General features: G+C 34.5%; 1 protein-coding gene across 1 annotated transcript in view; it reads left to right on the top strand.

The window, feature by feature from the left end:
- The window catches only part of LOC145249492 (putative GTP-binding protein 6), a 45750-nt gene that overhangs the window by 5436 nt on the left and 14911 nt on the right, over positions 1 to 25403 (top strand). Inside the window, exons 3-8 of the mRNA XM_080111101.1 lie at positions 1498 to 1601; positions 2811 to 2992; positions 7136 to 7225; positions 13309 to 13420; positions 16069 to 16189; positions 18812 to 19020. Of these exons, the coding sequence (XP_079967227.1) occupies positions 1498 to 1601; positions 2811 to 2992; positions 7136 to 7225; positions 13309 to 13420; positions 16069 to 16189; positions 18812 to 19020 (818 nt within the window). The remainder of the gene's footprint in view (positions 1 to 1497; positions 1602 to 2810; positions 2993 to 7135; positions 7226 to 13308; positions 13421 to 16068; positions 16190 to 18811; positions 19021 to 25403) is intronic.

Below are 25403 nucleotides of genomic sequence, written 5' to 3'. Positions count from 1 at the left end.
CTTCTGCATCTTCAGTTCCTCATGAATAATTATGTGTACAGTTCTCACATTGACATCAAACTGTGCACTTTTTTTTTTTTTTTTTTTTTTTTTACACAGTGATCACCACTTATCAAGGCCCGGAAGCCACTCAGGGATAAGGGTTATTGTAAGTACATCACGTTAGTGAGGAGATTTTATGAAGTGTTTAATTAGGGGGGGCGGTTCATTAGGAATTTGTTAACATTAGACTTGAAGACATCCAAGTTGTAGTCCGGAGGGAAGCAGGCAGACGGAACAGAGTTCCACAGGCGTGCAGTTCTAAGAAAGAAGCTTTGCTCATGAAATCCGCGTTTTGATTTAGGCACAGATATAGAGTGGGGGAAATTTTTCACAGTGGATTCAGCTAGACGGGTGTTTTTCGTGAAAGATTGGCGAGGGGGGACCAGGGATTGGAGTTCAGACGAGCACCTGCCATGAAAATAACGATAAAACAAGGATAGGCTCGCAACGTCTCTTCTGTGGGAGAGGGGTTGCAGGGTAGAGAAAAGGGCATCCCCCACTAAACCACGAAGTCTAAAAAAAAAAAAAAAAAAGTGCACAGTTTGATGTCAATGTGAGAACTGTACACATAATTATTCATGAGGAACTGAAGATGCAGAAGATTGTTCCAAGAATGCTTCATCCTTGTCACAGACTACTTATTGTCTCTATAAACACACAAAAGTCCTTATCCATGAAATTCTTTATTTGGCCAATCGATTCTGATGTTCTGACTTCCTTACTCCTCCCACACTTCTCACCATCCCTCACACACTCTCTGCTTTTCTTGAATCTCTTATGTCACTCAAAAACTGATGCTTGATTCATGCAAGATGGTCCAAAAGCACTCTGAGCATTGCATACATTTCTGTAGCATTTTTTCCTAAGTTTAAAACAGAATTTTATTGCATAGCGTTCTTCTAAAGTGTCCTCCAGATTGTATTTTTGAAATTCACCAGCTGTGACAATCAGGCTTTAGTAGGGTGTATTTAAATTCCTACTGTAGCTGTTCATTTGAACCTGAAATCATTAAAAATTTGGCCGTCATCTCATAAGATGTATAGCAATAACATGAATTTTCAAGAATCTACGACAATTTTAAATGCCTGTGCAAAAATGTCTGGAAATCTATTGAACGTACCTCGTACATTTGAAATTCCATACAGAATTCTGAGTATGACGTAAAGATTATCGAGTTTGATAAGATGTATTTGGAGAAGGTCGGAGGTTACATCAGCCGAAACATTGTGAAAATAATATCCAAGATGAGAACAATGACCCGAATAATCCAAGTAATACAAACCTTGTTGTAAAAAGATAAATTTCTTAATTGAATTTTCCTGCAATCAAACTTGATCACAATGTAGCCATGGATCACAGATTAGTACGAATCGTTGTGGACAAGTGTGTCTCCATGTACCTTAAATGAAAAAATCGTCGATGAAGATGCTTTCTATTTTATCTTGTTTATTTTAGATATCAAATGGGGCCCGCAGAAATCCCTGAGTTCTATCAAGAACCAACTTGAAGAATCGATTGCTCTAGTGAAGACGCTACGAAACTGGAAAGTTGTTGGCCATGTGAGTTGAAACATCTTCTCTACAATTTTTTGGTTGTTAATGATATTTCTTTTCTTTAGTTCTTGCTGTTGTGTTAATGCATCGTAACATTTAATGTGAGTAAAATCGTTAGAAAATGACCTCCAGACGATAGTGGAATGGGACCGCAAATAGATGGTAACATTTAATGCTAGTAAAACTAAGCTGCTCTCCTTTAACAATTACAAGACGCCTCTCCAACCCCCTATATCCATGACAAATCGCACCCTACCTGAGAATTCTACCTTCAAACTCCTCGGCCTAACATTTTCGGGCATTATGAACTGGAACAAATACATAGAGGACATTGCAAAGGCTGCTGCAAAGAAGGTGGGTTCCCTCTATCGAGCTAGAAAACTACTCACACCTGAGAGTATCTTGTACCTTTACAAGGTCACCATTCGCCCATGTATGGATTATTGTGGCCACATGTGGGCTAGCGCGCATCTACCACTAGTCTCTCCCTCTTAGATAAAATCCAAAAAAGAGTTGTCAATCTAATCAGTCCCACTTTATCAACTAAGCTCCAGCCCCTGTCCCATCACCGCAATGTTGCATCACTGTGCCTGTTTTACAAATATTTTAATGGAATGTGTTCTGATGAACTTGTTTCACTTGTACTCCCTCGACGTACATATCCCCGACAAACCCGCTTACCAATAAGATCTCACCCCTCCACTGTTGATGTCCCTAAATGCCAGAAAGCTTTCTATTCTAATAGTTTCTTCCCTTGAGCAGCTAGGCTTTGGAATTCCTATCCTGTTGACTGCTACCCTGGCTGTACTGGTATGCAGAAGTTTAAATGCAACATAAACAAATATCTTGTTAATCTTTCCTAGACATGGTCCCAAGTAATAGCCCCTTACGTCCAAGCGGCGATATGCTTTGTAAGGTCTGAACATGAGTAAAAAAAAAAAAATATGTTTATATCTTGATTTTACTCTTTGGAAGTGGACATAGAAATCGTACAAAACTATTCAGTCCGACGCATTGATTTTACCTGTCCTGGGACAGGTATTCTTCTTGTTTAATGCAACGCATAACTAACGGCATGTATAGGTGCCAGTTAGAAATGGTCGTTGTTTTTTAGTTTTTTTGTTTTTATAGGCAATGGTAGTTTGCATATTATCTAAAAAATGAGGAACAAATTTTATGAATTGAAAGTTTTGATGTTTTTCATTGTTTTTACAGAAAGTTGTCAGCTGCAAGAAGCCACAAAAAATGCAGATTTTTGGGAAAGGAAATTTTGAAGAACTAACGGAGCAGATAAGAAAATGTCCTGCAGTTTCTGCAATCTTTTTAAGCATAGATATGCTAAATGGTCAACAATGGTCTTATTTACAGAATATATGGAATATCCCAGTCTATGACAGGTAAAACTAAAACTAATTCAGAAAAAATTACATTCCATACACGTACTAGCATGTTGCCCGGCATTGCCTAGTCGTAAAATACACTTAAATATGATATTTTAAAATAATGAATTAATGAAAGTTCGTTTTTCAAAGGAATATGCAAGTTAGTTAACCTTTATGAAGTTGGTTGCAAATCTATGACTGAGTATGTTAAGAAGTTTGTTTCAATAATTTTTAAAAAGAAAAAAAGTAGGCTTTTAATATCAATGTTAGAGGAAGAAAAAATAATTTTATAGGCATATGTGTATATATGTTATATAAGTCATTATATATCTTATAAATTATAATATTATAATTTTTTTTCCTTCTTAGACTGATGTTTCTGCTGTAGTAAAATTGATCTCAATATTTGTACATGCATATAAGTGTATCTCCCTGTGGATATCACTATATTAATATGATAGCGTGTTATTTTGTGTGTAATGCTTACATCTTTTTTCTTCTGAATGACTGTTATTTAATTGTTATGACCTTCCATTTCTTGTAATAAATAATTTTACCAAGAATTCTTCATAAGTTTTGGCTTCGGTTTCGATTATAGCTGAAGAAATTTTAGTTATATATATATATATATATATATATATATATATATATATATATATATATTCTCTTTTTTTCTTCATAAGTTTTAATTTCGGTTTCAATTCAAGCTGATTCACCCAAGTCATATGGATATATTTTTTTTAATTTTTGAAATCGTAACTTTATGATATATAAGAATCGATAGAACATTAACTCTATAATAATATATACGAAATCTGCAAGAATTAAAATATATTTAAGCATATTTTACAACCAAGCTATGCCGGGCGTCCCTGCTAGTTTAGATAAATACTTTTGCAGTTTTAACAAAAGAGCTACAATAATATCAGGGCGTCTCCATTTACACTGAATATCCACAGAATGCCAACATCAATATATTACATATTAGCGGGGGTACCCGGCGTTGCCCAAGTTTTTAGAGGCGTGGGGGTGGGGGTAAAATAACCTTGTTTAAATATTATAAAAACAAACAATGTTAAAAGTTCTTAAAAAAAAAAAAAAATAAACGGTCCGACGGTGCCCGGGTGTTTGAAAAACCAAAAAAAATTGGGGGGGGGGGGGTGACCTCGAATCCTTGAGGTGAAAGCGAAAAAAAAAAAGCGTGCTGAATTAAGTTACAAGTGAATTAGGTCGAATATCAATCCCGCAGTCAAGTTTGTTTTGGTTTAGTTTCCCCAAGATGTCGGGTCGAAAACCAGTTCCCCATAAAAAAAATAGGCGTGTCCATATGAAAGTACTGCATTGATCAAAAGCTGATTGCTTTCTGGACATTCTGGCGCGATGCACATGCAACATTCGAATTTACTCTCACTTTATTTATACTAAAAAGCAGGACAAACAGGTGACACGGCGAAATAGCGCGAATCTCATAAAAGTCGACGTAAATAAATCTAGACGCGACGCACGTTCCCAAATCATAGATATTATTATCTAGGGAGTATATAAACAGTTCTAAGTGATAGTAACCCCCCCCCCCGCCTCGGGACCGTCGGCGAAAAAAGCCTTTGCGAGACATACATAAAATGATCACACACATTTTGCCTTTTATATATATAGACTAGTGGCGTTGCCCGGGTGTTTGGGGTGTGTATGTAGGAGAGGATGACCCTGTTTTAATATTTTAAAAAAAAAAAACGATGTTAAAAAAAATTGGAAAACCAATACAAAGCAAAATAGCGAACAAACGTAGAAAAAAAAAAAAAAAAAAAAAGGTGTAAAAGAGGAAAAAAAGTTTAGGTAGAAAGACAGGCTTGAACCCAAAGCATCGAGGCTAAGGCGGAAAAAAAAATGCCCGACACGTTACCGCTATGCCAAAGAGACATGCATTTAATAGCGGATAAAATTAAACCTTTAAAAACACTTGCAGGTGGTTTTAAACTAACGTCAACGTTTTCTAGGTCATTGTCGTAGCAGGAGCAGAGAAAATGAAGGAACAATTTTTCGACACCCCTCCCTGTACAAAACTGATGATTTTAGGGTGAAGGAATTAATGTTTTTGGCCAATTTTTTTATATTTGTCGGGCAAAGGTTGGAACTTTAAAATGATACCTATCTGGCGAAAATCCGTAACCTGTGTCAAAAGTTTTTGCGAGACATACAAACACGCATACATACATATATATACACACATTTTTGCTTTTATATATATAGATAGATGTAAGAGTCCACTGTGAAATTTGCACAGGTCCCGCCAGTCAAACATAATTAAGGAAGCAAGATTTTTGTAGGCTGGATTCCGTTCCTGTTACTAAACAAGTGAGGTGACGAGGATTAGTTGTTTATTTCAAGACACCATCATTATGTGATTGCCTACCAAGGTTAAAAAACACTTAATTTGCCCCTCTTCCTTTTTACAAAATTTTTATTTGAGATTTTTTCTTTATAAAGTAATAGAATCAGATCCTTGTGCAGAATTCCCCCTATATTAAAAACAAAAATAAAGAAAAATCTGTATGATGAATGTACTCATGATAAAAGAATAATATCATATTCCAAAAATCACGTAAATTGATCAAGTAGTTTTGTAATATAGTGCGTTGGAAAATAGCAGCAGCAGTGAAGGATGGTTGGCTTGCAAAGAGATAACAGCAGCAGCAGCACTAGCCGAAAAAAAAGCAGATACGCAAATTAGAAAGTGTGCGTGAGAAGAAGGAAAAAATAGGAGAGAAAAATACACCACGTGCTTGGGGCAGAAACAAAGTGGACTTCGAAAAAAGTGGATATGTAAAGTCGATGATGAGAATGGGCCAGCTGTGACCAGCGTTGGATCAGAGAAGGAGAAACGCCAACCAGGCAAAATGAACATGTGGCAACAAGAAACTTTAAGTGATTTCAAAAGTAATGGCAATAAATGCTTTTTTTAAAAAAGAAAAAAAATGCTGACCTGGATTTTTTTTTATTTCTTTATTTTTGTAACGACAACGTTACAATTTTATTTTTATAAAGAAAATCATTTTTAAGCGATTAATAGGAATTCATAGGCATTAGAACATAAATCTAGTAAGTATGAATTATTGTTAAATTATCTCCCTTTGTTGAGATATTTTTTCAAAATGTAAGCGAGACAGTTTCTTCTTGGATACTTGTAAAATTTGATTTTCTTATTTAAAAATAAAACTGTGTGGCCAATTTACATAATTTTTGGAGTATGATATTTTCTTTCTGTCATGGGTATGTATATCAGACAGATTTTTCTTTATTTTTGTTTTATGATAAAGGGGGAATTCTAGCAAAAACCTAGAATTATTCACTGGTTCTGTGCTCTGTCACCCATCACAGAGTTCAGCTTCTTTAGATATCAAGGGTGATTTTATTTGCTTTGGTTGAAATGAAGTCACACAAACAGTGTACTTACACAGAGTATCATTTTGAGTGTTTTTTGTTTGTTTGTTTTTTTAATAAAAATCGCTCCAGACAAGGCATGAAACCACTTAGTCTAAAGAGCTAACAAGAATAAAAGATGAGTATCAAAAACACAGGAGATGTTTATTGGCCTTAGTTTTGAAGAGATCATGGCTTTAGGTAGGAGGAAAACAGTCAGCAGGAAAAGAGTTCCACAAGTCTGTGGTTTTGGAAAGAAACTACTGGAATAGGAAGCTGTATTACAATGAGGTATCAAAACAGCAAATTGATGGAGACCAATAGACGAACAAATCAAATGTGCTGGGACAAAAAAAAAAAAAACAGGGCCTAGATCAGATAATTCTGAAGAACACGTCATAATAGTATTTATAAAAAAGACTGAGACTAGCAGCATCACATCTGGGAGAGGGAGGTTGCAGAGAAGAAGAAAGGGAGAGGGCAATTAAATTACAGATATATTTCTGACCCTTATCAAGAACTCTCAAATGAGACACAGATTCACTAAAGATTAATTTAAGATTTCGTAGACAAAATCTAAATAATAACATGAAGAATCGGTGATCAAATTTTTTGTTTCCTCGGCACAATTGACTCTCAGCTGCTATCTCATTTGATAATTATTTCCTTTGCAGTTCAATTTCTTACAAAACCAATCTTTACTTAAATGTTGTTTTTTTTTTCAATTATGTTGAACAGGTACACGATCATAATGCAGATTTTTAAGGAACATGCCAAGACAAAGGAATCCAAATTACAAGTGGCACTTGCTGAAGTACCTTACATCAGGTAACGTTAAATCATTTCTCCTTTCTCATCTCTCAATTAGAGTACATTTTTTAAAGATTTCCTCGAGTTAATGATTTTTATAGCGGTTACATAATTATAAATTATTTCTTTTGCGTTAGTTTATCCACACTCACAGAGTGATTTATACGTTGTCTGGTAAGAACACTTTTTTTGTGTGAAGGGCCCTTCCACTGAACTTTTCCATTTTTGAACACTTGTCGAACAAGGTGACATATTAGTGAGAATGAAATACCAAGACTCGATCACATGTCGATATGATGTGCACATCTACTGATTCAAAATTCTTATCACATCAGAGATCCCTCATCGAGTAATACAAACGTGCCTTCAATAAGTTAATAGACTTTTCTCATATAGGCACTTTAATTATATTACAAACATGAAACTCTAGTCCCCTTCGAAGTAATCTCCTCCGGCTGCAATGTTCCAACAACTTTTGGAAGGCCCCAGTTAAGTCCTCTCGTGTGAGAATGTCAGTGACTCTCGTTGCAGTCATCTCCTCAATTGTCTCATAATGACAACCTCTAAGGCTTTCCTTGAACTAAGGGAATAACCAAAAGTCACAGGAAACAAGGTCTGGGCTATAGGAAGGGTGAGGAAATGTCTTGATGCTCATCTTGGTCAAATAGTCTGTGACAAGAATGGAGTTGTGGATTAGTGTATTCGCACAAATCTTTCACATCTTCAATTCCTCACAAATAACTGTGTTCAAAGTTCCCACACTGACATCAAAATGCACACTTATTGTGTCTATAGACACACGACAGTCCTTATCCATGAAATTCTTTATTTGGCACATCAACTCTGATGTTCTGACTTCCTTACTCCTCTCACATCTCTCATCATCCCTCACAGACACCCTGCCTTCCTTGAATCTCTTATACCACTCAAAAACTGATGCTCGATTCATGCAAGATGATCGCAAAGCAGTCCAAAGCATTGCATACGTTTCCATGGTATTTTTTCCAAGTTTAAAACAGAATTTTATTGCATATCATTCTTCTAAAGTATCCTCACATCCAGATTGCATTTTTGAAATTCACCAGCTGCGACAATTAGGCTTTAGTAGGGTGTATTCCAATTCCTGCTTCAGTTGATCATTTGAACTTGAAATCATAAAAACTGGTTAGTCATCTCATTACATGTACAGCAATAATATACTGAATTTCAAGTGTCTATGACAATTTTAAATGCATGTACAAAAAATACTACTGATGGACCCGTAGATCTTCCCAGGTCATCCATCTAGGAGAAGGAAAACTCTGAAGCTAACCCTAAGGGGAGGAAGGCCTCTCCAGTCTTGGATGACAACCTTCCTAGAGCTGATGACTCAAACAAATTACTGGTCTGCAAACCAAAACTGCTTAAGAAGTAGATAGGCACTGTCTATCGCTCGGCTTCCATACTCCTTCTTTGTCTATTAGCCAGGCGTAGAGGTCGAACCACTGGGAGTCGACAGAAACACTCGGTGGTCGATCTTGTTTCCTGACTAGGGCAATGAATGCCGTTTTTCCCCATTCCTGACACATCTCCACCCTTAAACTGGGCACCTAGGAGCGCTTGAATACCGTAATGCCAGTGGAAGCAGATTGGGTTGACCATCATCTGATGGGTTGAGGATACCGGATAGACAGTTCCTGGCTGCTGTTCCCGACTGGTAGTACATGAGCCCTAACTCTTTGGTAGTGCTTAGAGCGGTTGTTTCATCAACAGTTGTATAATACGGGATGTTTGTAGTGCCATGTTGCGCATGGAAAGGGACCCTGCACTCATCCCCGGTGGGCTATCCTGAGGCCACAACCCTAGTAGATGGACGGACAGATGATGATCTGCCTGTGTTGCATGTCTGGTATTCTGCATAACCACTTGCTCAGCACCCCTTACCTAAACTGAAACTCTTAAAAATAAAAATGACAGTACATTCAAAAATTACGCTAAAACCAGCCCAAAACTCAAACAAAAACAACCTGCCTTCTCCCTTGAGGCTCGCATTTATGAACATCCGTGGGCTTAGAACAAATTTAAATGATGTTGAAGCATTTCTCCTAACAAACACACCGGATATCTTAGCACTAAATGAGACTAACCTACACTCCTCCTTCCCCTCTAACTACTTTAACATGCTTGGATACCTCCCACTCTGCCGTAAGGACTCTGACAGACATATGCATGGGCTTGGAGTCTACATTCGAAATATCCTCTCCTTGACTAGAGAAACTAAACTAGAATCGGATGATCAAGCCTTTATGTGCTTTAGACTTAACATGCAAGATAACATTAGCTACTTTTATTTTCTCTACCGCTCTCCCTTGACCCAGGACTGTACCCTAATAAACAAAGTCTCTGACAGCATAGATACAGCACTTTCCCTCGACACTAGCACACAAATACATGTGTTTGGTGACCTCAGTGTCCACCACAGCAACTGGCTTGGATTTTCTACTTACACAAATGCAGCTGATATGACTACATATAACTTCTCTATATCTCATTCCCTATCACAGATGGTTACGTTTCCAACCTGTTTCCCAGACCAGCAAGAACAACATGCATCACTTGTAGATCTGTTTCTGACCACAGTTCCCGATGACTGTGTAACGAATTCCCACAGCCTTCTTGGGAATGCCGATCATGCAGTGGTAATGGCTGAAATCACTCTAAACTCTAGAGCCAAAACTGAAGAGCCACTGCTCAAAACAACGAGATATTATAAAAAGGCTGACTGGGAAGTCATCAGGGACCTCATCAGGGACGCTCCATAGCAAAATATCTTTTCATTTCCTGCTGAACATTGCACAAATGAGACCACTGAATGGTTCAAAGCGGCAATTGAAGCACATGTTCCCACACGCAAATTCTATAGCAAATCCCACTCTCCCCAATGGTTCACTTCAACTTGTGCAGCTGCCATAGCACAAAGGCAGCATGCGTACCACAAATTTAACCGACATAAGTCCAGTTCAAACAGACAGAAGTACATAGAAGCCAGAAATAACTGTAAGAAAGAAATAGCAACAGCTAAGAGAGAATTTACTGAAACCGGCCAAAAATGCATCGAAGCACAGAAATTAGGAACCCGATACTTTTGGAAAATCTACAACAGTGTAGTAAATAATGGGCAATCAACAATTCCCCCACCATCCAACAATCATGAGGTTGTTTGCTCAGCAACTGAGAAGGCTAACATGCTTGCCAGACGGTTTGCCTCCAACTCTACACTGGACTCTGCTAATCACCCCCTCCCTGACTTTCCTTTGCAGATAGACGCCACACTAGACAATCTGAAAATCACCCCTGTTCAGGTGCATACTATCATAAGAAAGCTTGACACTGCAAAAGCATGTGGACCTGATCTCATCCCGGCTGTGCTATTAAAAAAGTGCGCCGCCAAAGTAGCTCTAGTTCTCTCCAAACTTTACAACAAATGCCTTAATGAATCTTGCTTTCCTGCCTGCTGGAAAACTGCTTCTGTAGTGCCAGTTTTCAAGAATTCTGGCGAAAAAATTGACCCAGTAAATTATCACCCCATTAGCCTCCTCCCACTTTTCACCAAAATATTTGAGACCATAATTAACCAAGCTCTAGTCCATCACCTTACAGATGCTAAACTTCTGACTGACCAACAATATGGATTTAGGCAAGCCTGTTCCACAGCAGACATCCTAACTGTAATCTCTGAACGTATATACCAGTCACTGGACAAAGCAGAGGAGGGTAGAGCTTTTGACAGGGTATGGCATAAAGGTTTTCTCAGGAAAATCAGATCATAGGGCATCACTGGAAGAATACATAACTAATTAGATCCTTCTTAGAGAAGAGAAAAATCCAGGTTGTCCTTGACGGTCATACATCTAAACAATATGATATAAATACCTATGGGTATGTATGCTGACGACACCACACTCTATAACAGACACGACAGGAAAACAAATGAACACATATCTAAAGAAATGGCAGAAAAAGGAAGAGGAAGACCTCCAAACCAGAGTGGAATGGGGACAAAAATGGATGGCCACCGTCAATGCTGCCAAGACTAAACTTGTTTCCTTCAACAATTACAAGAAACGTTCCCTACCGCCAATAGCAATGGCCAAAGATTCTTTATCTGAAAGTACATCTTTTAAACTCCTTGGTCTAACGTTCACAGGAAACATGAGTTGGAACAATTACATTGAGAACATTGTCAGGACCGCTGCGAAGAAGGTAGGTTCTCTCTACCGTGCTAGAAAGCTATTAACACCCGAAAGTATCCTATACCTCTATAAGGCCACTATTCACCCATGTATGGAGTATTGTTGTCATATTTGGGCTGATGCATCTGCCACTAGTCTCTTGCTCCTAGACAAGGTTCAAAAGAGAGTCGCCAATATGATAGGTCCTGAACTGTCATCTAAAGTTCAGCCACTGTCACATCGACGAAATGTTGCATCCCTCTGCCTGTTCTACAAGTACTTTAACGGTGAATGCTCTGACGAACTGCAAGCACTTGTACCCCCTCGACGTAAATACCCCTGACAAACCCGACAAGCAGCTAAGTCCCACCTCTTCACAGTAGAGATCCCTAGATGCAAGAGAGCCTTCTACTCCAGTAGTTTCTTCCCCAGAACAGCTAGACTTTGGAATTCCCTTCCGAGTCCCTGCTTCCTCGACTGTACTGACATGCAGAAGTTCAAGTGCAACGTGAACCGACATCTTGCTGACCAACTCCCTACACAGTACCCCTGATGCTTATGTCCCTGATAGTAGCCCCCTACAACAAAGTGGCAATGTACCTTGTTTGGGGTGAAAATGTAATAAAAAAAAAAGTCTGGAAACTTATTGCAGGCACCTCATATTTTTTCTCTTTCTGCTGAACAGTTCAAAGCAGCAATTGAAGCACAGTTCTTTCGTAAAACCTTACTCTCCCCAATGGTTCACTTCAGCATGTGCAGCTGCCAATGTGCATCCTGTAGATTTGTCATAAGTCAAGTACCAATAAGCAAAGATTTATAGATGCTAAAAATAGTTGTAAGAGTGAAATAGCCACAGATGAGAGAAGGTATACTAAAATCATGCATTGAGTCACAGAAATTAGAAATTTGGTAAATAATAAGTATTAAGACTATGACAACAGTATATTCTTTTCAGTGTTTTAACTCAACAAATCCGACAAAGTTAGACACCGTTAATCAACCGAGAACCACATCACTCTATATAAAAGCATATAAGATATCAACGGATACACACTCGAGAGTCAAAACAATGAAAAGAATATGCTGTTGTCCTAGCCCTAATAATAAGCAATCCACAATTCCCCACACTATCCAACAACTATAAGATTGTTTGCACAGTAACCAAGAAGGCTAAATCGTTTGCCTAACAATTTGCCTTTAACTCCACCTTAGACTTAACAAACCACTCCCTCCTGAATTTCTCTTTGTGGACAGACGTCAAACTTGATGATTTGAAAATTCCCTCTTCTCATGTTTGTAATGTTATGAAGACCCTAGACACCTCCAAGGCATGATGAGGTAGCTCTTGTTCTCTCAAAACTCTACAACAAATGCCTTACCAAATCTTACTTCTCTCATAATTGGAAAATTGCTTCTATGATACCAGTTTTCAAAAATTCTGGTTAAAGAACTAACCCACTCAATTATCACCTCATTAGTCTTCTCTTTCTTTGCAAAATTCTTTGAATCATTACTTAATCAAACATTAGTTCACCACCTCATACATACTAATCTACTTTCTGACTGACAGTATGGAATTAAGCAAGCTTGTTCTACTGCAGATATTTTAACGGTCATCTCTGAATGCATGTACCATGCACTGGATAAGGTAGGGGAAGCTAGAACAGATGATCAAGAACCTTGGTTCACGGCAGCAACACTGATGTATAAAAGATTTTATACATCCATCTATAAATGAGACTCTAACAAAATATTAGTGTCAGGACGATTAATCAAAATCAGTAATTATATCAGAATCGGGAATGATATTGGAATCATCTCATCACTACAAAATATTCTTAATAAAAAAACTCATTCCTTTTAATTTTTCAATTATCTTTATTTTCTAAGGTCTCGGTTAGTATCTATCCATAAAGATACCCAGAGTTATTCCCAAGGTGCAGCGCTAAAGATCAACTACCCAGGAGAGATGTATCTGGAGCAAAGATATAAATTTCTACAGGTAAAAAGAACCATTGCAATTCTTCACGGTGTTTTAAAATAAAAAATCATTTCAGATCAAAACACTATTATGTACTTATGTGTCATGTTGAAATTAGTATCAATTCCAAAAATAATGAAAACTAATTAAATAGACAATATGCTAGATCCGTTTTTCAGAAAAAATCGTATAGACTATACTGGTTAGACGTTTTCTTTGTTTTCTCAATGTCAGATTTCAAGGAAAGCAAGGGAAATAAGTCTGCTATACAGAATTGGTCGCACAACTTTTCCACATTCAAATGTAGGATAAAACTCGATAACTTGATAAATTTTATTGTTTTTCTACTCCATCATTTTTTTGTAATGTTTGAAATTTTTTACTTATTTCGACACGGCACATAAGTATATAATAGTGTTTTTACTTGAAATGCATTTCGTATTGGATTCTTGAAACTACTGTTCTTATCTTGAGTGTTATTCACGCAACATTTTGGTCGATGTAATCTCCAAGGTTGTTGTGCAAATAAAACTCAAGATGAGAACAGTAGTCTGAAGAATCGAAATAATACCAATAATCAATCCTCATCTCAAAAATTCTTCATTCTACAACTGTCTTCAAAATTGAGTGAACTTTGGTAGCAAATTATATTCTAACGACTGAGAAACGTCACAACCGTTGGTGTATAACGGGGGATTTTAATCTTCCCAACTCAGACTCTAGAAATTCTGTTCTGTCCCCATAAAGTGACATTATCTGTCATATCATTCAACATTTGTATTTCTAACACATTTTAAAACCGCCTCTGCTTCAATTACATCACCTGCAGATGGTATATTTCCATTTACCACCAGGTTATCGTTACATGTACTTAATGTAACCCTTGTCAAAATTCATACTAGTTAACCTAATCTCTACTTACTGACATGGGGCTCCAATATATAACAAAAGACCTTGTTGAAGCTTTTTTTAAATATTAAGCTTATATATTTATATTAAGGATTGAAACCGCTATCTTCAAACAATGCTCACCTGGTTCTAGGTGAGCATTGTTTGAAGATAGCGGTTTCAATCCTACTTAATGCAGGCCAGAGGATTAGTTGGCCAAAAATGTGGTGAGACAACAACAACTATGGAAGGCAGTAATTACTGGGAATACAATTACAAGAGTCAGCATTCCTATCCTGTCGCAGTTAATCACCTGAAGAAGGCCAGAGGATGAGTTGGCCGAAACGTGGTGAAACAATAACAACTGTGAAGATGAGGATAACGATCCGCAAATAAATAAATATATAAATATACAAATTTACAAATAAATTAATAAATAAATATACAAATAAATAAATATACAAATTTACAAATAAATTAATAAATAAATATACAAATAAATAAATATACAAATTTACAAATAAATTAATAAATACGCAAATAAATAAATAAATAAATTTATAAATAAATTAATAAATAAATATGCAAATAAATAAATATACAAATTTACAAATAAATTAATAAATAAATGCGCAAATAAATAAATATACAAATTTATAAATAAATTAATAAATAAATGTGCAAATAAATAAATATACAAATTTACAAATAAATTAATAAATAAATGTGCAAATAAATAAATAAATAAATATACAAATTTACAAATAAACTAATAAATAAATACGAAAATAAATAAATAAATATACAAATTTACAAATAAATTAATAAATAAATACACAAATAAATAAATAATATACAAATTTACAAATAAATTAATAAATAAATATACAAATAAATAAATAAATATGCACATTTACAAATAAATTAATAAATAAATACGCAAATAAATAAATAAATAAATATGCACATTTACAAATAAATTAATAAATAAATATGCAAATAAATAAATATACAAATTTACAAATAAATTAATAAATAAATACGCAAATAAATTAATAAATAAATATACAAATTTACAAATAAATTAATAAATAAATACGCAAATAAATAAATAAATATACAAATTTACAAATAAATTAATAAATAAATACGCAAATAAATAAATAAATATACAAATTTACAAATAAATTAATAAATAAATTAATAAATAAATACGCAAATAAATAAATATACAAATTTACGAATAAATAAATACACAAATAAATAAAAAAATATACAAATTTACAAATTACTCATCTCAAAGAATTCCAATAAAAAACTAATATATCGTACCATGCAATATGAACCCAACGATGGAAGGCTATATAAGAATGAAAACTTGGATTTATAAGATAAAAAAATCACCCCCTGGCGCAGTGGATAGTGACACTGAGTCGCTATGGTTCCAGGTGAGCATTGTTTGAAGATAACGGTTTCAATCCTACCTAATGCAGGCCAGAGGATTAGCTGGCCAAAACGTGGTGAGACGACAACAACTATGGAAGGCAGTAACCAACATCTTGCTGCCCAAATCCCTACATAGTACCACAGTAGATGTTTCCCCTGATAGTAGCCCCCTACACCAACTTGGCAATGTGCCTTGTTTGGGGTGAAAATGTAATAAAAAAATAAAAAATAAAAAAAATTAGTGAGGATACAGTTAAGAGGCTCAGCATTCCTATCCCGTTGCGGTTAATTACCTGAAGAAGGCCAGAGGAAAACATTTTCTTTTTGTATTGCAGGAACAAGAAATGAAGTTAAAACTTGCTCTGCAAAAAGTAAAAAGACAGCGAGCACTTTTACGTAAGAATCGGTTGAAACGACAAATCCCCATCATTGCAGTCGTCGGATATACAAATTCAGGTACGTAGACGTTTCTGCTTGATCAGCATCAAAATATTTTCCCTATTTCACATCTAGTACGCGTAAGGGGGTGGGGGAGCAGGTAATGAGCAGTACAATGGATACCAACGTGGACTGTGCAATCAGTTAATCAAGTTCAAATACAATTGGATGTGTTGCATGTTTGTTCATAGAGTAATATCATTGGATAAGGTATGAACACCTCTTCCCCAGATTTCAACCCCCCCCCCCCGAAGAATTCTATTTATTTTCTGTTTTAAAATTAAACTGATTCATTAAGCCAAAAAATAAAAATTAAAATGTTGGTTCTTGTCCCGAATTCCCCTTATATTAAAAAACAAAATTAAACAACTCTGTATAATGTATATACCTGTGACAAAACAGCAATTATCATAGTCCAAAAATCATATAAATTAAGTACATTTTTAAATAAGAAAATCAAATTTCATGAGTATCTGATTTGTTGTAATGCTTATGAATTCCCATTAATTGTTTAAAAATTATTTTCTTTATAAAAATAAAACTAATTAATCAATTTACGGGACTTTTAGAATATGATATTTTCATTTCGTCACAGGAATGTACATGATACAGATTTTTCTTTTATTTTGTTTTTTAATGTAGGGGGAATTCTAAACAAGAACTTGTTTGTATTATTTTGGATTATTTATGAACCTTCTCCAGGTGCATCTTTTCAAACTCGAGAGCATTTCTGTCGTATTTGGTAAACTAAGCTTGTATAGATATCCAGGTTCAAGATGAAGATAAAAGGATAAAGTAGTTTGCTTGAAGCATTCTTTCACCTGACGAACATAAGAACATATTACATGTAGAATGTTATATATATATATACAGTGCCACCAAAAAGAAAGCCCGCACTTGTAATTTTGTCAAAAATCGTAAATTTAAGCTAAATTGAATGTAACTGCTTAAACAACCTATACCTCATTTGATTCGCCTTTTATTCCTCTGTAATTTTACCTGTTCATATTTGATGTATCCTCGTGTTAACATCAATTTGAAAAATTGAAGGTAAAAAGAAACTCCAAAAAATAATTTTACCTGTCATATTTGATTTTTAATCGGAATATTTTAGTGTTCAATCCAATTAAAAAAAATAACTTCAAATTCAGGAGGCAAAAAGAAAGTCCGCACAATGGAAAATTATTATTTAAATGTAACTTTAGAACATTAATGCAACACAAATACAACAGGAACACAATGAACTAGTTAATATTTAGTAGCATAGCTCTTCTGCAATTTGACAGCATGCAAATTTCGAGGCATCCTCTTGAATTAGTCTGCAGCAATACTCTGCTGAAAGAGCATCCCACTTCTCTTTAATTTTTATCCAAAGTATTTTCACATTTGAAATTTTATCATTGTGTACTGTTGCTTGATGTAATGTCATATGTTTTTGATAGGATTGAGGTCTGGAGATTGTGCAGGCCAATCCAAATACGGAATATCATGATATTGCCAAAGTAGGGTAGAAAATGCTCAGTCAACATATTAATGTGCTTGGTCGAATTAATTTAACCTTGCAAGCAACCTATAGGCTCTGGACCATTGGCACTAATAATGCCCCACACCAAAACTGAACCTCCACGACCTCACAGCATTGAAACTGTACACCTAAAATTAAATTCTTCATTCTACGGACATACTACTTACGATCACTGCCTAGCCTATTGAACTTGCTTTCATCGCTAAAAATCACTTTCGATCAATATGAAGAGTAATGGCCGATTTCTTGATGAGATAAACCAGCAAGGTGGAGATTAATGAGCTCCTGACAATCACTAAGAGAGACTCGAAGTATATGGACTAAATGTTACATTGTATAACCTAGGAACAACAAGAATTACGATTGCAGATGCTAAATGGTGGATATTTTAAGCTGGTTTTAAGCTCATCTGTTGCTGCGGAGTTTCTTTTTACCTTCTCAATTTGAAGCTAATTTTTTAAATTGACATGAACACTAGGATACTTCAAGTAAAAGTCAAATATGAACAGGTAAAATTATAGAGGAATAAAAGGCGAATCAAATGAGGCATAGATTGTTTAAACAGTTACATTCAATTTAGCTTAAGTGCAGACTTTCTTTTTGGTGGCACTGTATATATAAATGCCAAAAGGTCTATATTCCAAATTTCACGATGTTGTTCATCTTATTGTTTATTTCTGTAAGCATGTTAAAATGTTCAATTCTCGACAGCACCTGTTTCGTAACATAGAATCATTCATATAATTATTATGTTAATTTTTTTTTTCAATTTATTCCGCCCTTACTCATCAGAAAAATAGGAACTCATCAACTTTAAAAGAAAATAAAGGAATATATGTATCTTCTCTGTAGTTACATCGAGCTTCATAAATTAAAGGAATGATATAAATAAAAGGTGAAATATAATTGAATAAGAATATTTTCCCATAAACAGACACACACACATATATATCAACGCTCTGTTTTGTTATTTTTTATGATCCGAGGCAACACAGAGTAGGCTTGCTAGCTTAGGTTCTATCTGTCAGTTTCTACTTAATTTTGAAAGAGAATATTCTTTGCTAAAAGTGCAGATAAAATGGATGTGTTTTTTGTTTTCTTTATCTCTTCATCAGGCAAGACAAGTCTAATAAAGGCTTTGACTGATGATGCCGGTCTTGAACCTGTTGACCAACTTTTTGCAACTTTGGATGTCACTGCCCATGCTGGAATTTTAGCGAATCGCATGAAAGTCATCTACATGGATACCGTTGGCTTCATCTCAGATATTCCTACCAAACTTATCGATGCATTTGCAGCCACGCTTGAAGATGCCATGATTGCCGTGAGTTAGATATTTTACTTGTTTTTAAAAATCATCCATTTGACTTCATGTTAAGAGTGTTCAATAACAGACTGAGAGACTGGGATTCAATCGGTGGTCAAGTCATACCAAAGGCTTAATAAGAAATGGTACTTCATGCTCCCTTGCTAAACACTCAGCATTATAAGAGGAGGATCAAGGGTAAGTGGAGTAATATTGGAAATTAAATGGCATCCTCTGCTACATCTTGGTGTAGCAACTAATGAAAAGGGAGCCTTTTGGTTGCCCTTGACTATAGTCTGCTATTTAACAAAGCTTGTAATTGTGGCTATTGATTACAAAGAAAGATTATGAAGTAAGGTTATTTGGTAATGGACTGGGAGATGGGGTTTTAATCTTCAGTCAAGTCAAAGACTTAGAAAAAAATGATACTTGATGACTCTTTGCTAAACACTATGCATTATAAGGGAGAAGATCAAGGGCAAGTGGAATGATCCTGAAAATGGAGCGGAACTCTCCCCTACACCTCAGTATAATAGCTAATGAAAATGAAACCTTCAGGTCAGCCTTAACTATAGTCGCCCAAAAAGAATTTTTAAAAATAAAGGATAAACATAAAAAAATATGGTTAAGTGAAACAAAAATAGAATTTTTTGGCGATTTTTTTTTAATTTTACTTTATTTTTTACGTATATTCTTTATTTTTTTATTCTTTCACATACTTTTTTATTTTATTTTTACCATTTATTCTTTATTTTAATTTTATAGATCAGCACATGTAACTTCCATTAGACCGTAATCGATTAATTAATTAGTCAATGAAATCCCATAACATATGGTAACTACTCCTTAAAGTGAACTCCTTCCTCTATCACCTTAAAACTTCTCTCTAATATATTTAAAGTGCCATAATTATCTAATGATCCCTTAGACAACTCCCCCCCCTCCAATGCATACCTGCTATATAAAATCCCCTAACACGCTTATTGCTAGACATTGCGTCCTTATCTTATTACCTAGCATTTCTCTTCCTCTTCTGATGAGAAGCATTAGGCTTCGAAATGCCTGGCATAAAGAGGTTCCATAACCCCCACACACTGTATTGCATTTCCTTGTTTCAAATTGATCAATAAATTTATGTAGATCAGTATATATTTTTCTATTGTCAATATATTTTCGTCTTGTATCTAAGCTTTTTATTATATCGAAAAGTTTCTATTTAAATATATACTTCTTTGATCCCTATCACGCACACACACACACACATAAATATATATATATATATATATATATATATATATATATATATATATATATATTTTTTTTATTTTTTTATTTATTACATTTTCACCCCAAACAAGGCACATTGCCACTTTGTTTTAGGGGGCTACTATCAGGGACATAATCTACAGGGGTACTATGTAGGGAGTTGGGCAGCAAGATGTCAGTTCACGTTACACTTGAACTTCCGCATGTCAGTACAGTTGGGGAAGCAGGAACCTGGAAGGGAATTCCAAAGTCTAGCGGTTCTGGAGAAGAAACTACTGAAGTAGAAGGCTCTTTTACATCTAGGGATCTCTAATGTGAAGAGGTGGGATTTAGCTGCTTGTCGGGTTTGTCGGGGGTATTTACGTCGAGGGGGTGCAAGTGCTTGCAGTTCGTCAGAGCATTCACCGTTAAAGTACTTGTAGAACAGGCAGAGGGATGCTACATTTCGTCGATGTGACAGAGGCTGAAGTTTAGATGACAGTTCAGGACCTATCAGATTGGCAACTCTCTTTTGAACCTTGTCTAGGAGCAAGAAACTAGTGGCAGATGCACTTGCCCAAATATGACAACAATACTCCATACATCGGCGAATGATGGCCTTATAGAGGTACAGGATACTTTCGGGCGTTAGTAGCTTTCTAGCATGGTAGAGAGAACCTACCTTTCTCGCAGCGGTCCTGGCAATGCTCTCAATGTAATTATTCCAACTCATATTTCCTGTGAACGTTAGGCTAAGGAGTTTAAAAGATGTACTTTCAGATAAAGAGTCTTTGGCCATTGCTATTGGTGGTAGGGAAGGTTTCTTGTAATTATTGAAGGAAACAAGTTTAGTCTTAGCAGCATTGAATGTGACCATCCATTTTTGTCCCCATTCCACTACAGATCGGCGGTCTTCCTCTAGTGTTTTTGCAATTTCTTTTGATATGTGTTCATTTGTTTTCCTGTCGTGTCTGTTATAAAGCATGGTGTCATCAGCATATATACCAATCTCACAGACAATTTTGTCAGGGGAATCATTTATGAATATTAGGAAAATAGAAGTCCAACGATAGACCCTTGAGGCACTCCCGCATTTATATCATATTATTTAGATGTACGACCGTTGAGGACAACCTGGATTTTTCTCTTATCTCAGAAGGATTTAACTATGTTAAGTATTCTTTCAGTGATACCGTATGATCTGATTTTCCTGAGAAGACTCTCATGCCATACCCTGTCAAAAGTCCACGACACAAATTTCATTTGAATTTTTTAAGAAACCGTTTTAATCCTCAAATTCGTCATTTTTTCTTAGTTTTCTTGCTGTTAATAATTTGCATAACAAAATTAGGATTCCAACTAAAGTTGTATTGAAAATAAACAAGTATTTTTTGTTAAGATTTTCAAATTCGAATAAACCTCAAGAATCAAGTCATCTCCTATTATTTTTTCTAAAGAAATGACAAAAATTTTGAATAATTGTAAACTGGCAGCTTAATTGTTATTTTAATCACGGAAATTATTTAGAGTGGCATGGATTTCATCAGTTTCTACTAATTTTTACTTACACTACGCTTTAGCTAACTAAACATTCATTTCGATTAAATGTAAAACGCTGTATAAAAAATTTGATTTTTTTAAAATAAAAAATGACTTGAGTGTCATCAGCTGGTATTGAAAGAAAAGCAAAATTTAAAACGTTACTGACTGCGACATTACTGAATGAGCTATCATTAGTTGGTGAGTAAAAAACTGGACATAAACTTACGTTAATGTACAAAACTCATTTAACGTATAAATGTTTGCATAAACATAGAAGATATTTGAAGTTGACTTAATGATTTACAAGTTCTAATTTCCTTCAGTTTCGACCCCCTTTTTTTTTTATCCCTTAGCAACTATTTTAACTGAATAAACATAAATATAAAAAATGGCCCACTAAAACTAGAATCATTTGATCCGTTTCGCACCATTCTGTTTTGAAAGAGGAGACAGACAGACATAGTGAGCTTTATAAATGAAATTAATTTAGAGGTCAAATAATACGCTGTAATATGAGAGGAAATGATGACAATATTTAGACCAGTCAAATCTTAGGTCCAATACGGTAAAAGGCAAAGGATCCTTCAGTGTTGACAGACTATGGATACCAATCATAAGGTTGACAAACTATGGATACCCACCATAAGGGTGACTGCATTTGGAATTTTTGAGGCAAGAGATGCGCAATCTCCAAACACACCTGTCCTGAGTCAAAATTGTTAAATACCAGTGGCAAGTGAAGAATATATATATATATATATATATATATATATATATATATATATATATATATATATATATATATATATAGTGAGATAAACCACAGATTAAAGATCAGATATTACATTGAGGTAATACTTTCAGGATGATCCTAGCCAAAAAGGTAAAGCTCAATATTTAAAAAATAGAGCGATTTAATCATTAAACATATATATATATTAATTATTATAGTAAAAAAATAATTATATATATATATATATATATATATATATTAGTAATTTATAAAATATATATGGCGATTAAGCTACACTGAATATTCTGCGTTTCATCCACTATAGGATTCGTCAGGCTTATGCGCGAATTTTGTGGTTGCTTCTTGTTTTTATATATGTTGGGGATTTCTAGTTAGTTATATATATATATATATATATATATAGTAAGTTATAAAATATATATGGCGATTAAGCTACACTGAATATTCAGCGTTTCATCCACTCTAGGACTCTTCAGGCTTATGCGCATAAGTCTGAAGAGTCCTAGAGTGGATGAAACGTGGAATATTCAGTGTAGCGGAATATTCAGTGTAGCTTAATCACCATATATATTTTATAACTTACTAACTAGCTCTACCTACGTATTGAGCACTTTTGAAGTAAATACTTAAAGTTTACGCATAAATTTATACTTTCGTATACTAATTTTATGTGAGTAAATGAAGTAGTTATATATATATATATAAGTTATAAAAAAAATCATTGAAAATTTTATATCTATATCATTAATTGCTAGATGACAGATAATGTTTTTAAATTGCAACAAAATGTACATTACATAAAATAAATCCAAGGTAATTTTTTAATTCAATTTAAATTAAATTTTTATACCTTACTTTGTAAAATTTATAAAAGTGCACTTTGAAGATAAAAAAACTTCAAATTGAATCTTGTATCTTTATTTTTAAAGCCTATAGTAAAAACATTTTGTTTAACAATTTTCATGCCTTGGATGAAATGCTTTTCTAACTTGTATCTTATCTTTTTAAGATTATATTTTAAAACTCTCCTTCTCTCTATTTCAGTTTGTATTTCTCCTCACACCACAACTCATTTTTGCAACCCCCTCTTTGTAGTATTACAGGTCTGAATATTCTCTCTGTTTCAGTTTGTATTTCTCCTCATACCACAACTCATTTTTTGCAACTATCTCTTTGTAATACAGGTCTGAATAATGAGAAAATCTGAATTTTTTTTTAACAAAAACTTTAAAATAACTTTTTTAAATTAAATTTCTTTTTGAACTTTTTTCAGAATAGAAAATCTTTAAAATTTAATAAGGAACATATTTCATATAGGTTTCATGAACAAATATTCAGTACATAACGAGAAAAATAGAGATGAAAATTTCAAAAGGACTGTATAACTGGTTACGGTCAATAGTCGTCCTCGCCAGAGAAAGTCTTTGTTATTCTATTATTATTTAAAAAATTTTGTGTCCTGCTCTTTCGCACGAGGACTAATATATATATATATATATATATATATATATATATATAAATATATATATAGAATTTACAAAATACAAAATATATATATAGAATTTACAAAATACGAAACTTTGAGTTAATATCATAAACCTCGTAATTTGTAAATTTATCGTTTAATTTGGACATTAACATTTTAAACATCACATGGATACAACTCCATGCATGTACATGCACACACACATACACACACACATACACACACACACACACACACACACATATATATATACATATTGTGTACATGTCAGTGATGGGACGATTACTATATTTTTCCTGATTCCGATACAATTACTGATTCCTTACTAAATTCTCTATCCCGATACAATTATGGTTACGGTCAATAGTCGTCCTCGCCAGAGAAAGTCTTTGTTATTCTATTATTATTTAAAAAATTTTGTGTCCTGCTCTTTCGCACGAGGACTAATATATATATATATATATATATATATATATAAATATATATATATATATATATGGAAATATATTTTATTTCCTTATAACATGTACCAATCCTTATTTAAGAAGCTCAATGTAATTACAGAGCAATATAGTGAATAAATGACAAAAGACTATATTCCAAAATTTATGATGTTGACTATCTTATAATTTATTCCTTTAATTCAGTTGACATTTCCAATTGTTAAGAATTGTAAATTATTTAGAGTGACATGGATTCCATCATTAGTTTCTACAAACTAATTTGAGAATATTTAGACCAGTCAAATGTTAAGTCTAGTAAAAGATAAAGGATCCTTCAGTGTTTCCCATGGTGAAAATGATCAATGTCCTTAGTATAGCAGGTGTGTTCCAAACGGAACTTCATGTCGACCCAGGCAACGCCGGGTACACATGCTAGTGTAAGTATTACATGTGAGTCCATGGAATTGCATGTGTGTTGATTTTTATCATTTTAAGTTTGTGTGTAGCAATACGTTCCTGTTTCCTGGCATCTTGCGTGTGGAAAAAAGATTCCTCTCTCAGACAAGAGTTCTTTATTTAGTAGTTCAAATATATAGCGTTGTAACAATGGTTATGTTTTGACCCCTCGCTGCAGGAAATAGATTACCTCCAAAGGTCTCATAATGGTAACAGAAGAATAGTGATCGGTTTCGTCGAGGATGTGGAATTTTTGAGGCAAGAGGTGTGCAATCTCCAAACATACCTCTCCTGAGTCAACATTGTTAAATATCAGTGGGTGGCAAGTGAAGAGTGTATATATATATATATATATATATATATTCCTGTGGAAATATATTTTATTTCCTTATAACATGTATCAATCCTTATTTAAGAAGCTCAGTGTAATTACAGAGCAATATAGTGCATAAATGACAAAAGACTATATTTCAAA

The sequence above is a fragment of the Euprymna scolopes genome, chromosome 28 (genome assembly GCF_053919585.1).
Source record: "Euprymna scolopes isolate OS-2025 chromosome 28, ASM5391958v1, whole genome shotgun sequence".
NCBI classification, from domain to species: Eukaryota; Metazoa; Mollusca; class Cephalopoda; order Sepiida; family Sepiolidae; genus Euprymna; species Euprymna scolopes.
Note: the sequence above shows the minus strand (reverse complement) of the source record. Positions and strands in the feature narration are given on the sequence as shown.